Source organism: Spea bombifrons, chromosome 4, assembly GCF_027358695.1.
Source record: "Spea bombifrons isolate aSpeBom1 chromosome 4, aSpeBom1.2.pri, whole genome shotgun sequence".
Lineage (NCBI taxonomy): Eukaryota > Metazoa > Chordata > Amphibia > Anura > Pelobatidae > Spea > Spea bombifrons.
Genome location: NC_071090.1, coordinates 81,706,445 through 81,724,476, shown reverse-complemented (window position 1 = coordinate 81,724,476; position 18,032 = coordinate 81,706,445). Strand labels below are relative to the sequence as shown.

General features: G+C 38.7%; 1 protein-coding gene across 1 annotated transcript; it reads right to left on the bottom strand.

Annotated features, from left to right (window-relative positions):
- Window positions 1-7: 7 nt before the first annotated feature.
- GLDN (gliomedin) lies at window positions 8-9,332 on the bottom strand. The gene is made up of 10 exons (XM_053465192.1): window positions 8,851-9,332; window positions 7,914-7,965; window positions 7,304-7,321; window positions 6,620-6,736; window positions 4,760-4,915; window positions 4,148-4,282; window positions 2,091-2,174; window positions 1,886-2,011; window positions 1,080-1,230; window positions 8-791 (listed from the first exon to the last, which is right to left on the bottom strand). The coding sequence occupies exons 1-10, from the start codon at window positions 9,223-9,225 to the stop codon at window positions 326-328; spliced, it is 1,680 nt and encodes a 559-aa protein (XP_053321167.1). The 5' UTR covers window positions 9,226-9,332; the 3' UTR covers window positions 8-325.
- Window positions 9,333-18,032: the final 8,700 nt, after the last annotated feature.

Below are 18,032 nucleotides of genomic sequence, written 5' to 3'. Positions count from 1 at the left end.
TTAAAGTCCCCAATGCATTTTATTGCATGTAAATTGGGGTATGCGTTCTTTAGTTACTGCAGTTATAAAATGAAACTCTTATTTAACTCCTATCCTGGCTGTCTCTAATAAAACCGGGAAGCATGGATATATAAAATCTTGCGTATGCTCAGTACTACTCATTCCAGTCACTGAAGCAAAAGTTTTACTGTACATACGCAGGAAGAATACCATGCTATTTGCTCTCGGTAGAGGAAGCTGGAGGGGGAGTTAAATGAGACAGAACTCCAATAACTAACGAATGCCTGCATTTGGGACAGTCTTTTCCAAGTTAATATACATAACATTATGTTTTAGAGAAAAAATGTACAGGATACAAAAGTAAATATCCATCTTCCCATGCATACAAATGTCGGTCCTTAGGGTTATAAGAAAGCATTGAAAGAACTGATGTTGATGACCTCAAATCAAAACTAACTTCAACCTGCTTCCCTTTTAGGAGATCAAACGCAAATGTCACCCTCAGGTCCTTTGTATCTGTGACGTAAAGGATCCCACATGCAATAAAAGCATTCCCAGCTTTTGTTTTTGGATATGTTGTATTTATGTGCTGGGTGATGGTGAATGTTTTTTCATCCAAGTGAGCTACCATTATGGTTTTGTCTGTTTCGGACGAGTAGATTATCCATAAGTCTTTCTCATCTGCCGCTATGTGAAAGTAAGACTTTGAATTTGAGAAGAGGTAGCTCCGATTGTGATAAGCTGCATTGTTTATGCTTAGAGTTTGAACTGATTCTGTTTCAAGATCGTACCTGGGAAAAAAAACATTAAAAACTGGATGAGGTTTATAAACCATGGTATTTAAGTCTTCCCTAGATCCCAATTCCATCAGTGAATATATTTCCTTCAACCACTGATAAAGTGTGAAGTAAATGTGGTAATTGGTGGACAACTACAATTTACCGTAGCCTTATACAATACTCGGAGTATACACATACAGTAAGATCAACCACATTTGAAGTTACTCATAAGGTCTAATACGAGATCTGATCATGTCATTGTGATTTTTGGGGGGCGGAGGGGACAACAGGCTTACTTACCTTATAATTTTATCCGATCCACCTTTGTGATAATACATTGATTTATTATACACTAGATGTCCGCATCCATGGTAGAACCAACGCAGTTTAATAGGCTTGTAGTTGTCATTCAGTAGCTCAGTTAAATTTTCATATTGTTTTACTATGAGTCCTGCAGACAGAGAATAACACTGATAAATAGTAGGGTGTTCCAAATAATAGAAATATTAAAATGCCCCTTGCATAATCTAGCAGCATACTGCTCGTTGTCTAATATCCCAAGAGTCTCACTAGACAAATAGTGTCATCTAGCATTTTTTCCTCTTACAGTACCCATAAGACTTAATTTCCTTTCTTCCAAGTTTCATGTACTACTTTATGGTATATTTTTATTCTATTAAATCTTTTATTTCCATGGGACATTAAGTTTCCCTAAAACTGTTCCATTGCATGAGTCATGGTGAAATGTATGTGGCACATGATATTTATAGTGAAGCATTGACTGGAATTATTAAATGCATTTTTATTGTATAAATAGCTTGTTTTACCTATTATATGTCACTGTACCCTAAGAGAAACTTATAATAGGAGTAATATATATATAAAAAGTGCTTCTAGTGCTATGTGGACCAGTTACATGGTCCTTTTCTTTGACTGCTATAGTGATAACTCTGCTTTTTGACACTTTTAGTGTTTTGTACTTGACCTCACTAGTTTTGATCCTAGGACTTTAAGAGGACATGTGAAATTTCTATAGTTTAGTATTCACTGAGGGGAAACAGAAAATTACCGTGCAGCACCTGTTAACCATATGGACTTAAAAATACCTGAAAAATGACCCGCAATCCAAATCCTGTCATCGCTCCTGTTTGAAGTTTCCATCATCCATGCTCCAAATGTATCTTTCACTTTGGCAATATGAGTTGGACTGTCTATTGTTTTTATAGTACAGTCTAGTGTAGACAAGAATACAGTTTTAGTACTTGCCACAAACCTCTTAAAATACTGTCAAAAGCATTCCATTTTTTTTACCTCCTAGCTTCAAAGGCTGGGCATTATTTTTCTCACTTATTTTTCCCACCATGGTGTCATCATTGGGCACTGTACACTTTTCACCTTAAATACAATAAAAAGCATCATTAGAAGTCATTTTGCAGTGGCCTCAATTTAGATTTCAAAGAGTTGAGACAACTATAAGCTGCTTTTGTTCGCACTAGAGTATATTCAATAAAAAGGAGGTTGTGGGACAGCTGAACAACATACTGTGCATTATGAAGTGTCAGCCTCCATGGGCTCAGATAGTTAAATTATTGACAGTTCTCCCTATAAGAACTATGCTTTATGGAGACTAGATGATTCCTTCTTGCAGGAGATGTTCACTGGGGGTTGCCCAAGCTCCGAGTATACCCTATTATGGTTCCTATATCCTGTAAAATATATCTGCAGTAAGGAGCATATCCACACAAAAAAACAACTTAACGGGCCTTTTTGATTTTTGCCTGTAATACCAGTACTTATCCTAGGCAATCTTAATGGTGCACGCAGACAGGTTTTCAAACCAAGGTTAAAAAAAATAATTTCTTTAAAGTTAAGTGCTATTTGTTATTAAGGAACGCTATGAATATATATAATATATATATGTGTGTATGTGTATATATATATATGTATATATATAATATATATATATGTGTGTGTATGTGTATATATATATATATGTATATATATATAATATATATATGTGTGTGTGTATGTGTATATATATATATATTTGTATGTATATATATATATATATATATATATATCCTCTAAAACTTCAAACATGATCCTTGATCCTTAGCCTTGTGTTATGTTCACATGTAGTCATGCTTAGAACTAGACCTGAGGCCCTCCAGCTGTTGCAGGACTACATCTCCCATAATGCTCCCATAATGCTCTTTTAGCTAAGTGCCTGATAGAGGAGTATGGGAGATGTAGTCCTGCAACAGCTGGAGGGCAGCAGGTTGGACAGCCCTGAGCTAGACTGTACTGGATTTCACCGCGCTTCAATTTTCCAAAAAAAGTTATTTTGCAAGTATTTTATGTATTACTTAGAATAACAGGGTGTACGTTTCACCACTAATTTAAAACTTAGCAAATGCTTGCCTACCCTAAATCATCATGTAAGGGTGAGAGAATTTACTATTTATGTGGATTTTCCTATTCTAGAAAATTGCACATAATGCAGTTGCTAAGCCAACATATTTGTAATTTTAGAACAGGTTTTGTAGTCTACAAGAACAATTGTAAAAATGTAGATGACGAGGGTTCTCTCAAGACTTTATCTGTTCCAGTGGAAGAGTCAAGGACAGTGATAGCCCAACTTAAGTCATCTGTGCGTATTTGGGTTTAAGGATAGTATCTACATCTTACTGAAATAAACATACATACAGTAGTCAAGTTAACTCTGACTTAAGGGTATTGATTGAGATTCTTAGTTTATAACAAATACAGTGGCATTGAACATGTAGTTATTCACAACAGTGGAATAAAATGAGAGCTGTTTATAGACATACCTAATTTGAACGCATCTCTGACTGAGAATAGGTAATCAAGGTCCACTTACGCACCTGCTGCTACAGATGTGGACCTCCCCTACAACAAAGTATCTGTTCCTATGTTTTTTCTACTTATGTCAGTTCCATCATTGTCTTCACTAACCCAACTGTTGCATAGTATACAGTTATTTTCTACCATGTTGCCCAAAGTCCTGTACTGTTGAGGCCTAGCTCTTTAATCATGATACAAGACTTCAACTGTCCTCCAAAAAATAAAAAAAGCATTTTTTACATTTCCTAATAAGAGCTGACCTTTCTCCACACTGCACATAGAGTTCCACATCCTACGTGATTCTAGTCCGTGAGAGTTCCAAGTTGGATTTCTGTCCAGCAAACATTATGAGGCTTAATACATTAATACATTCATATTTCCTTTTCATCTTAACTATGTGATTTTGTATTTTGTTGATTATTGTGTAATGAATTTATTAGTCAGTATCCAAGCATTCCTATGTTTTTCTACAAAGTATAAAATACAGTACACATGTTATGTACCTGAACATTCATTAGTATTAAATTCTTGTACAGTCTTCTTCTGTGGCTTTTCCTTCTTCCGACCTGGAGGTCCTTCAGGTCCTGGTGGACCAGGGGGTCCTGCTGGGCCTGGAGGTCCCATATCGCCCTTAGCACCTACAATGAATGTTGCAGATTTCACTGATGAAATGTTTATACAAAATACCATCTTCTGGGAAGGCTTTCCACACGATTTTTGGAGTGCTTCTGTGCTTTTCCCCATTCATCCTGTAGTACCACAATATGTAATACCGGTAGTTTTGGTTCTCTATTTCAAAGGTTGTTTACTCAGAAATCTATTTTTCCTTATACCCTGTTACAGGGAATTAGTTTTCAGCATACACAGATTCAGCCAGCTCTGTACCCAAGAACACTTGGTAAAGTTTCATACTGAAAATATATTAGTCATTTCTAGTCTACACAATCCTATACAGTATAAACCATAAGGTCACAAATAAATGTTTGCTTCCATTAAGGGCAAACAAAAAAAAACAAATACATCTGGCTAGATAAAAAGTACAATATCTCTTTTTTACAAACTATTCTTTTAAGCATTCTAATAAATAAGCCATTACCAACATACATAATACATACCTTCGACAATAACATCATTTGGTGTATCACCTTTGTCTCCTTTCTCCCCTTTTTCACCCATCTTGCCAGGTGCCCCATCATCTCCAGGGGGTCCTATCTCACCAGGATCTCCCTTCTGTCCTACTGGGCCTGGTTCACCTTTTGCTCCTGGTTCTCCTAGACAATGTAAAAGCCAATCATGAACAGCAGTTAGATGATTTCTTAATTGAAAATACAATAATTGCATTTATACTTCATCAGCATATCCCATAGCTACATAGTTACAATGGCAGAACAGTGAAAATATTTAAAATTGACTAATTACATATTGGCAGAGAAGGAGATGAGAGTCCTGTGCTTACAAGCTTTTCCACACAGGCTTATTCAAACAAAGCTGAAAATTAACAATCCCAGAAAATCTGATACATTTTCTGTACCTGCAATGATTGTAATAGCTGTACAGTGGCTTTTTGTTCTAATTCTAGTTATTTTATCTTGGCTCAATCTTCTAAACAGCCATGTGTATGGTGATATGCATACCTGGGAACAGGCCTGGACTGGGACAAAAAATAGGCCCGGGCATTTAAGCCTGAGCAGCCTATTTTTATTTATTTATTGTTAAAGCTCACCCTTCATTTACCTTCTTTGCATTTACTCACTCATTCACACAAATCATTAACACATTCATTAATGCAGTCTCACAAATCATTCAAGTAATTCATCCACACATGAATTCATTAATTGTCATACGCATTCACACAATTCATCCACACATTTATTCATTCATTCTCATACGCATTCACACTACCCCCTCTCCCCAGCTTATCTGCCCCTTCTCACTATGTACCCCCTTTTCACTATGTACCCCCTTCCCCACTTCTCAATATGTACCCCCTCTCACTATCTATCTCCTCTCCCCATTTCTCACTATCTAACCTCCCTCTGCCCCTTCTCACTGCCCCCCCTCCCTCACCCTACTTACCTTGTTGCCGGAGCAAGCAGCAACTGCGACCGGGCCCCTATCTTAAAATAGGCCCAGTCAGGACCGGACTGACTGGGCCTATGCGGCCTCTACGGCCGCATTAACGCAGGGCCCCTTAAGCCCGCCGCAACTGCGACTGGGTCCGCCACTCTAAGGGGCCAGGAAGACTCTAAGGCCGGCCCTGTTGGGGGCTTCCCGGCCCCTTAGGGTGGCGGACACGGTCGCAGTTGCGGCGGGTGCCCCTTATGCCCTGCGTTAATGCGGCCGTAGAGGCCCATAGGCCCAGTCAGTCTGGTCCTGACTGGGCCTATTTTAAGGTAGGGGCCTGGAGCTGCAGCTCCATCAGCCCCTAAGTCAATCCGGCCCTGCCGCGGCCCGGCCCACCGGGCAAATGCCCGATGTGCCCAATGGCCAGTCCGGGCCTGCCTGGGAACTTCTGGGCTCTGTCTACCCAGAGCTTTCCCTTGCGGGACGCTGCCAGGACTGCCCACTGATGTCAGTGGGAAAATGGGCGGGGAGCGGGGCGTGTCAAAACCCCGCTCCCGCGACCCTAAGAATCAGAGATGCGGCGCTTCACCCGGCAATCTCCGGAGAGTTCCCAGGTATGGTGATATAGAATAAACCAGGGCAGGACTTTATGGAATAAAAATTACATCATTATCATCAGGTACAATACACTATCTATTTTAAAGAAACCTGATAGAACCTCTGCACATCAAAAGCATGGGTGGTCTGAAATAGAGGCTGTTAAACTCTGGAAAGGCTCCATATGCAAATATCCAGAAGGGTCCATTTATGTGTTGATAGGTTTAATGTCTCAACAACATTAGAGTGGCAGCATTCTAGATTTACAAAGACAATAGGGATAAGATGGTTGTGTAATACAGCTGTTCAGTTACCTGCTTTTCCTCTTCTCACGTTTTTCCCCGGTTCTCCTTTTTTACCTGGTAGCCCAGGTAAACCATCTGAACCATTGTAGCCAGGCAATCCATCCATTCCATCAATACCTGGGGGACCTATGTGAACGATATAAATAATGGGAATAACATATTTATATAAAGAATAACAAATCTAACAGGTTCATGTTCTATGAAAGCTTTTTTTTTAATCTTTGTGTGATTTGATGTAAGTGTGCATTACATTGTGCATTTTTCTGTTTTATTATGCTGAGATTTAAAAACAGCCACAGGCTGTTTTTTTCCTGGGCTAATGCATTACACCTCAGAAGAAGAACAATTTAGAGAGTGGCATGTGGAGCTAGTGTGAAACCTATTAAACAAGGTGAAGTATAATTGATGAATGCACACGTTCCTGAAGAGGTAACTCCCATTCTCCATAATGATTGTCACTTCCAGAAGGTAAAACTAGGCTACTGCCATGGGCTAGAAGACATATAAGGTACTTCTCTGAGCTCAACTACTCTCAGTGCAAGTTTAATGAAATGAGTTTGTTGCTACAAAACTACAAACTTCATTTGGGGAAATACTTCTCAAATTAACTCACTGGAGTGGAAAATACACGTTTGTCCCATGAAAAATTTTAAAAGCAAAAGGTGTGTAACGTGTAAAGCAAAAAGATCTTACCTGGGGGTCCAGGTGGCCCTATGGAAAAATAGAAAAAAGAAAATATCAGTCCACTGGCTTGTCTTGGGAAGAGGTATGTAACACAGAAAACACAAACTTTGTCAATTGGCCCTGGTGGAGATCTTACATGGGGGATCCACTTTTCTTGAACATGTTGTTACCGTGACTCCTGTATTTATCTTTAGGGGACATCGTTTCTAACAGTCTATTGTGCTAGCCTTTATCCAGATACATTTTTGGAATGTAAGCCCTTGTTTAACATTTTCTCTTAATTTTTTTTCTTTCATTTATTTTAGTGGTAGAAATCTCATAAATTATTGTCTAGAAAATCATTGATTATGAAACATCAGAATCTAGATAAATAGGCTAGAATATATATTTTTTTATCCACAACACATACCAATTCTAAAAAAAAAAAAAATAGAGCAAGTTAAAAGGAACTTTCTGCCACCATGTTTCATAGCCTTAGTGCCAACACAAAATCTAATTCCAAAACTAACAAAGTCAGCTACATTATACAAAAGTATAATGTAAATATTTCTGGGGGGAACATTGGAAGAATCAGCTTTCATTTATGTTCTTTAGAAGATAAGTAAATGTTTCCACATACCTGTTAAACAAATTCCTTTTGTGCTGTTACATAAGTCTAGCATGACACGTACCTATATAGACAGAGAAAGGGAATACAACATTCTCAAAAATAATTTTTAGCATTATTATCATTCGGTGTCTTTAGGCTCTGACACTAAATACGCTATGGGATTTTTATTCTTTTATACGGGGGGGGGGGTGTTAGTAACATGTGTAACTGTGGCCGATGTAGAGCAAACTGTAACAATATTACAGCTTATATTTGTCTCTTGAATAACATGTCTAATTCCCTGCAAATACAAAAGGTGAACCTGGAAACACATTACAATTAGCTAAAATAGCTCAGTAACCTTGTACTGCACTGATGGCTGAGCTTTACAACTCCAGATGATGTAGGCAATGGCTATCATGATGCTCGGCCAAGGAGTTAAATAAACTACAGCTTGCAACAACTGCATACAAACTCTCAACTACAGTCCTATACTATAGGATTAAATATATGTGGAAACCTGACCATTACACCTATGTGAGCTTGTTGCAAAACCATGGGTATTTATATGGAATTCACCCCCCTTATTTTGCCACCATAGCAGTTTCCACTCCTCTGGCATTCCACAAGATTTTGGAGTGTGTCTGAAGAAATTTGTGCCCATTCAACCAAAAGAGCATTTGTGAGGTCAGGCACGGACGTTGTACAAGAAGGCCTGACTCGCAATCGACATTCAAATTCATCCCAAAGGTGCTCAGTTGGATTAAGGTTAGCCCTCTGTGCAGGCCACTTGAGTTCCTCCACACCCAAGAGATTACTGAAGTACAAAAGGTTTATAGGTGTTTTGGTTGATCACAGCCTAAATAAACAAACTCTGGGATTACTGAAGCACGAAAGGTTTATAGGTGTTTTGGTTGATCAAAGCCTAAATAAACAGCCTCGGTGTGTGCTGGACACCATTGCCTACCGGGACCATGGAGTAAGTCATCATCATAAGCATGTCTTCATTTTCAGCTCTGATGTAGTTATCTTCTAGCTTGTGATGGTGGCTCCTTTTGTTCCTGGATACTTGACCAGCATCTTCTTCAGAGTCTTGCTCTTTTAATTCAGAGATTAGCTGGGTCAGATGGGATGCCATCAAGTTCTCTTTGTGTGGTTTCCCATATGATTCCAAAACATTAAGTCTAGAGGCAATATCTCTCCATTGCAGCAAGATAAATATTGTTCCACCTGCATTAAGAAGAATGAATAGTCCAAGTACAACTATAAAAGCTTTGGAAGCCACATTGATGTTCTCTCTTTCAGAATGGGCCACCAAGCTCACAACCTTCTGTGCCCCCATGCCACAGCCTGCCGCAGAGGAATATGATGGAAGCAGCCAGTCTCAGTTCTCCCTCTTCTTTTCATACAATCCACAAGGGATACAGTGCCTCATTCTTGGTACAAAGTCCTTTTCATATGCTGGGAAGACAGCCTGCTATAAATGCCTTGAGATGCCGTGGGCTGTTAGACCATGATTGTAACTTTAGATCCAAATTAGTCATGTGAAAGTAACAGCAAATGCATTTCTATGGGAGAGACAAGGAGGGGCCCATTTTCTACTTGTAGCAAATTATATTTTGCAGAACCAACACCCAGTTGAGAATAATAAATCAATGCTTACATTGATGAACTATATAAAAGACGTGAGCTGAAAAAACTACAATCACGTGTCACTTAGGTAAGGTGCAAAAAAGAAATAAAACTTGTAAAAAATACTTCCCTTCTTGAACCGCAGCTGCCCAAACTACACTTTTTCCTCAAAGTGTAAGAATACAAATAAACCAGGAATGTATGGGGCGCAGGAACATATATAGGGAGAAAAATAAAAAACAACAGAATATAGTGCAGACCGTACTTCAGTGTAAGTGGTGAAGTAATATATTGCACTCACAAGTGTACGAGGCAAATCCAACCCATCAACATGGACTGTAAAAAGGCTTTTAATATTCTTCAGAGAAAATCTAAAAAAACAAGCTTAAAATGGTGCAGTATCTAAGGTAAACCGAATATACCAAATAGAAATGCACTCACATATTTTCCATGCATAAAAATGCATATACAGGCGTAAGTTAAAGTCCAATTGAATCTTTTTCTACGCGTTTCGCCCTCAGGCTTCTTCAGGAAAACAATTGGTGCGGGTCTCTGTCTGTATCAGCAGAATCAGCAATCCGTAAGTATCTCTGTCCGTCCTGTCTGTTCTTTTATAATGATTTATGTGTGAACTTCCGGATGTGTCATCGCGTATTTGACCTTTGTTCTCTGTAGTCATCACGTTTTTTTCTTCTGTTATTCAGGTTGTTCTCTCGTTGTTCAATAAAGTTTATCGACGAGATCATCGAGAAGAACAGGGACCGCGTCATCACCCACGCATGGACGTCTCCATGTGTCACTCAAAAAGCGAAGAAAAGATGTTTATTTATTCAGAGCGACCTACATCGGGCGATCGCGGCTTATATCTACCGAGGAACACCGTCAGCGGGGAGGAACATGAGTGAGATCTGAAAGATCGTATATAGAAGAATTCAAAGGAGGTCACGACACCTCCACAAAGGGACCGCGATACCCCCAGGACAGACAGGATGTGCAGAGATCCAAATCGAAAGAATGTGCAGAGATCCAAATCGAAAGAGATGAAAATTCGGAAGAGATAGAAAAACGGGGAACCGATCTATGAACTCAAAAATAAATACTATGGTATTGCTTTTGTGTTATGAAAATTATAACTTATTTAAAATTATGTGCAATATATATAAGAAACCAATAGGGATACATAACTCTCAAAGTTCATTGCTTATTGGATACGTGTATGATTCAATGTTATCGAAATAAGCTTTAATTCAGAATGAATCGCGGAGATAATCAATGTGTATTTATATTATCCTAATGTCAGAATATTGATGAGTATTAAATGGTGAAATGTTCTAATTATTATGAATTAAAATATAGCTTATTTATTCATTTTAAAAGATTATTTTTAATAAATTTATTACTATTAAAATAATTTTAAACACAATTTATTTTTATTTCTAAAATTATAAATACAATATTATATCCACAAACTCTTGTGGGATGTCCCCAGGCTGCAGTGGTCAATACCTATCAAAAGTTGTCCAAGGAAAGAAAAGCTGTGAACTGACAACAGGGTTATGGGTGGGTAAGGTTTATCAATGCACGCTGGCCCATGTGGTCAAATCAAACAGACAAGCTACTGGGTCCTGCCATTCATGTGGATGTTCCTTTGACACACAAATTCCCCAGATCTCAATCCTATGGATTGCTGGCCAAACAAATCCAATCCATGGTTGCCCCACCTCGCAAATTACGGGATTTAAAGGATCTGCTGCTAACCTGTTGGTGCCAGTTAACACAGCACACCTTCTGAAGTCTAGTGGAGACCATGCCTCAACGGGTCAGGGTTGTTTTGGCATCAGAAGGGAGAACTACACAATATTAGGCAGGTGGTCATGATGTTATGGCTGAGCAACTAAACATAGTTGCTGCTTTGAAAAGGCTATTGTCTTATTGTCTAGTTCGGAATGTTCAAACTCATAAGTCACAGAGTGACTTAATCTAGAGGACATGTAATGAATGCTGTGTCACAGATAACATTGTTTTCTGGGTCCTTGGGTCAGTCTGTGTGGGCTATCACTCAAATAAATGTCTGAAGCACCAATATGACTCTCTGCAAAAATGTATGAATATGTAAACATTATTGTGGGTATTCAGTATCTATCAGCAAATCAAATAACTGTTATGTTATTATGAAGTTGTAACAGTGTTTCTCCTCAGAGGGACCAAATACATGATTTAGGCTGAGGTAATTGAGAGTACTAAGAAGGACATTCAAGGGCATTACCTCAGTTGTCTAAAATTTAGTTCGGCTCATAAAGCAGAAGGTACGTCTGATGCCATAGGTTTGAGAAGAACTGGATCTTATTGAAGCTCAAAAAAGTTTACTTGGGATGCTGGAATTACTGCTTGCCTCAATGTTACCCAAAATAATGGTGTCAATAGCACTTCAAATACTTAACACATCAAATAACATGTATTCAGGGCTGCCTCTACCAAACAGAGGGTTTGATCAGGGATCAACATAGCTCAAGTATTTTAGCTACCTGAGAGTCCTGGATAGCTCATTTGTATAGGGGACTTTAGGGGTAAGAATTTTAAACATATTTTATCTCCTTGTTTTAAAGCCAAATTTCAACTGAATTTATTTAAGTGGAAATGCCACTTAACTGAATAAAATACAGACTATGTAACGACAGACTATTACAAAAGCAGAAGAGGGCACTGCTCTTGTGATCTTACAATCTAGTTTTGTTGAGGGGGAAACAGTAGGACAGTACGGCTTGGATGGAAATTATTTGGTCAAGTCAGGGTTGGTCATTCAGATGCTAGAGAATGTTATGAGGAAAGCTTGTATGCTTATCCAAAGAGGTTATTCCAGAATTCCAGAGAATGGGTACAGCATGGGACCAATAACAAGTTGGATTGAGACTTGTGGGAGTAGGCTTCCTTCATCTGATTTTGGTTAGTGGGGGGAGAGTTTGGAGGAAGTAGAAGAGGGCATGTGAGTTGAGGTGGGGTGATGGCAGAAGGTAAGGAGAGGTGTGGACTGTGGAAGAGTCAGGAGAGATGAAATCTGTTTGAGGAGTAGGAGTATAGATAAAAGAAGTAAAAACAAATATGGGGTCATAGTGAGGATTAGGGTGAGTAGGATAAAAGGAGGGTTAAGTGATGACTGCAATGGTGAATGGTATGCAGTTCCTGCAGGTTCCCTCCAGCGTAACACCTATTATCATACCTGGGAACTTCTGGGCTCCCTTCCCTTGCTGGATGCGGCCAGGAGATGAGAGGTTCCTATCAGATGCAGGCTTCAGCAATAGTAATCATACCAGGTAACTTAACAATGAGACAATCTGGGGGGAAAATTGTAACATATGCAAGTGAATGTAAACATGAAATTTTAGGTGTAACAATAATCTTGTAACTCTGAGACATCTTTAATAAGTACAGAAATAAGCAGTAATGGTTTTGGAGAATGTACATGATTTTACAATGGAAAAGTTGCGCTCCTTGAATATATAACTAAAATGTTAAGTTCTGGAAAATTATTTTGTATATTTAGTGTTACTTCCGATGAGTTGTGATTAGCAGTGGCTTCTTTTTCAAACTTCTGTGGAATTTACCTTTTTTGAAGAAGGTTTGTGATATTGCCCAGTAATATTTCTAGATAATTCTATATTTTTTTTAAGTAATAGTTTCTTATTCTTCAGGGTAGGACTGAATGTTAACATTATTAATCCTTATTTTGCCGTTATAATTGTAATGACACCCTGAATCTCTGTTAAAAAATGGACATCTTAACAAATTGCATTTGGCATTTGTCAAGGAGCAGTGAGTAATTATCAGGTCACTTCTAAAGCTCTCTATGCCTTAAGGCTTTCAACTATCCATAGTTGACCCAGTTTTTCCTTTTTGTTTTGTTAAACTAACAAGAACAAGGCATGCACATTATTTATTCACTACAAAAATTGTAATGGCCACCCATTAATGGCAATGCATTACTATAATTTTAGAGAACTTGGATGTTCACAACATGACACACACCCAAGCGTGCTCATTTAACACATATATTTGTAGAACATCTGTATCCCTTACAATGCAAGCTTATAAAAAAAAAAAAAAAAAAGAATTTGATGGTGGATGAGAATCACTCAATCTTGTCTCCCCATTTTTTTCCCCAGCTGTAAAGACCTTGCCCCAAATGAGTACTTGGCGTATTTTAGATTCAGGACAGATTTATACCTATCCCATGCATGTAATCATGCGTAATCCCTATCACTATACATTAAGCCAGACATTGACAATAGTGCAGCATAACCCCTATCACTATATAACATTGATGTGGTGTAGACCTAACACTTCAGTGTCTGGCTTAGTGTAGGGATACACCGAAATGATAATTCTGGACCTAGACCGAAACCATTAAAAAAAAATTCACACTTTTATTTAAAGTAAGTAACACACCAAAATCGGACAAAAAACATTAAATAACAATATATTAACAGTAATCACACTCCTATCATGCCCAGGCATACCCAGATTCCAGCATGTACTAACTCACTTGGCTCCTTTTATGCCAAGGTTCTAGCATGTACTGGTTGCCTGGGCATGATAGGAGTGTGATTGCTGTTAGCAATCATATATATATAATAATATTGTTATTATTATTGTTCACATATGAACTCAGCACTGGAGGCATACAATCAGACATACAAATCCATATTTGCAGGTATACAATAATAATGTATGGAAACATTGCATTGCAGGTATTGATCAACTGGAAATCACATTTAAAGGTTTAGATAAAAACCCCTAAATTACAGGCATAGGTTTATATATTTGTTGCCAACTTTATTAGGGTAAGAAGCGCAGACAGTTTTTGTTTCTTGTATACATTGTACAGCCAATACACTGTTTCTTGCAGCATGCTTACACCTGTTTGGTAGGCCTCGTATTACACATTTGTATTATTTGAGCCTGAGACTAGCTTAACGCACCGACACTTTTTCTTTTCCCTGTTTGCACGTATTTGAGGTTGTTGGCTCCTCATCAGTCTGGTTGCAGCTTGCTGTCCAGGGGTTAATAGGGAGGAGGTTTAATTGCACCTCCCCCAGCACATTAATAAGGTTTTGGTAGCAGTATAAACTGCTTTGTGTGCCCACTATGTAGGAGGTGAGAGTAGGTTCTCACCCTATTGAGAGTGTGCCTTGACGTGGCGGGTGAGCTTAATTATGCTTTGGCCAATTCATATAACCAAAACCTCTCATTTATATTATGTTTATATATTTGTTGCCAACTTTATTAGGGTAAGAAGCGCAGACAGTTTTTGTTTCTTGTATAGATGATAGGTTGCACAACTCAAAGCCAGTCCTGGTGTCCACACTGCCCACATAGAACCTGACCAGCACCCAAATTACACACATAGGATTTAGCATCTTTGTCCCCAAACAGCCCGGCCTGTGCCATCTTTGTCCCATTAACACCCTGCCTGTGTCATCTTGGTCCTCAAGGCTCAACCATCCTGCTTGTGCCATCTTTGCCTTTCCACAAATCCATTATATGATACACGCAAACACTTTTACAATCACTCACTAATTCACACTTTCATTCACATAATTAATTTACACAATAATTTATTCTCTCACTCATTCACACAAATTTACACATTCATTAATGCATTCTCACAAACCCATTAATTATCTCCCTCACTCAGACAATTCATCCACACATTCATTCATTCTCTCACTCATTCTCATTGTTCATTTATTTCAATATACTTACTACTCCCTTCTCCCTATCTACCCCCTCTTTCTTCCTTCTCCCTATCTATCCCCTCTCCCTCCCTTCTCCCTATCTACCCCCTCTCCCTCCCTTCTCCCTGTCTACCCCCTCCCTCCCTTCTCCCTATCTACCCCCTCTCCCTCCCTTCTACCTATCTACCCCCTCTCCCTCCCTTCTACCTATCTACCCCCTCTCTCTTCCTTCTCCCTATCTATCCCTCTCCCTCCCTTCTCCCTATCTATCCCCCTCTCCCTCCCTTCTCCCTATCTATCCCCCTCTCCCTCCCTTCTCACTATCTACCCCCCCTCCCTCCCTCCCCACTATCTACCCCCTCCCTCCCTCCCCACTATCTACCCCCTCCCTCCCTCCCCACTATCTACCCCCTCCCTCCCTCCCTCCCCACTATCTACCCCCCTCCCTCCCCACTATCTACCCCCCTCCCTCCCCACTATCTACCCCCTCCCTCCCTTCTCACTATCTACCCCCTCTCCCTACCTTCTCACTATCTACCCCCCTCCCTCCCTTCTCACTATCTTCCCCCTCTCCCTCCCTTCTACCTATCTACCCTCTCTCTCTTCCTTCTCCCTATCTATCCCCTCTCCCTCCCTTCTCCCTATCTACCCCCCTCTGAATACCGCCTCCTGTGTGATAGATCTAACAAAAAAAACAGTTGATCTTACTGGATCTAACGAATATCTACCAAAATCAATTTTAAAAATTCTAAGTTTCAGTTGGGGGGCAGCCTCCCTCATTAAATTTGCAATATCTCAGTAATTAGACTAGATCTAACAAAAAAAAATGTCTACTCAAACCTGATCTTACGTGAAGCTATCATAATCAAGGACAGTTTGTTGAAATTTTTTTTTGAAGGGGGGCTGGCTACGGTTAATACATTTTAGAGTAGATCTAATGGGGAAACAAACAGTTGATCTAACAAATGGAATGATCTTTTGTTAAAATTCTTAATATGAGGGGGCTTACCCAGGGAGGCGTTGACTGGCATCAGCGGGCGGTCCTGTTGACATTGGTGGGCGGTCCCATGACACTGGATTGTGAATTAAATTTTAAAAACTGAAAGAATGAAGAACCAAAATGGAAATACCAATCAATAAAGTCAAATAAAGTAAAACAATATCAGTTAGTACAAGACCAAAAAACTAGGGCTTTCAAGAAAACTAATTTACAGTGTCAAACTGAAAATAATTGGTATATTAAAGGAACCACTAAAATTGCAAATATAATTATGGATTATTCTATTAAATCATTATCTTCACCGAAAAGTGAATATGGACTTGTCAACAAAGAGGTGTTTAATTATATAAGTGTTGACTGAAGATAAGTGTACTCAGCTGAGTTTTTTTTTACAACATCAGATTTAAATATATACAAAAAAGACCCCTCTGCAATAAATTTGTAGAATAAAGAATTAGACAAAACAGTGTCTATAGTTGAATAGAATAAGTGCCTTTAGAAAGTTAAGAAATCCATATATTATTTATCATTTTTCAAAAGGTTCCTGCCAAGTTTAAACAGGTGGTATTTTGTTCTAAGTAGCTTCGCCTGTATGTACCCAAACACATTATCAATATCATGGAGAAATGGTATAACATAGAGCACATACCTACATATCTGATGGTCATAGAGTAAAATCAAACTGCTGTCTAATTTCTCTTGTCTCTTTCCAGGTCTAACAGGCTCATCAATGAAGGTTGTTCCAGAAGAATTGTTACCAGCCTAAACCCTCCTGGAAATATACCCAAATTATCATCCATATAACAGTAAAACAGGGGTGTACCTAGAGTATTTGGCACCTGGGGCGGATCCTGTATGTGGCACCCCCCCCCCACACACACACACTTTAAAACTGCATTGCTTCTATCCTTAGGCAAACATTGACAGGGGTATGGCATAACTGTTATCATTATATATCGAGGCAGACATTGAGGGTGGTACAGCATAACTTATCATTATATACTGAGGCAGACATTGACAGGGTTACAGCGTAATCCCTATCACTACATACTGAGGCAAACATTGACGGTGGTACGGCATAACTGTTATGATTATATACTGAGACAGATATTGCCAGTAATCCCTATCACTATACATTGCGCCAGACATTGATAATATTGCAGCATAACTCCTATCACTATATACTAAGCCAAACATTGATGTGGTGTAGGCCTACCACTTCAATGTCTGGCTTAGTATATAGTGGGGATGCACCAAAATGAAAATTCTGAACCGAAATGAAAAATTCAGCATTCACTTGGGCGAAACCAAAAATGACCCCCCAACTTTTAAAAAACAAGTAAAAGTAAAAAAAACTACGTAAAAAAAAAAAAAAAACAAGTAAAAGTGTGGTTAACACACCAAAATTGGACAGAGAAAAATCAGTAACTATACTATATATATATATATATATATATATATATATATATAATTGCTAACAGCAATCACACTCCTATCATGTCCAGGCAGCCTGTACATATGTCTTTCTTTTTTGCATTTTAATATTTGTTGTTCACTATACTTTTAGTAATTTGTTATAAAGAAAAAACAAAATCAAAAAACAAATTGGGCATATAATCTTGGGTCCGGTATTCTTTACTAGTGTGGGTTACTTTATTATATGATGTAGAGATGGGAGAAACGTATGGAAAAGCTAAGTCTTGCATGGTCAATACACATGATGGTGCTTCGTGTACTTTCCAATCCCAGTGTTAATACCCAGGAATAAAATATTCCTTTTTCTGC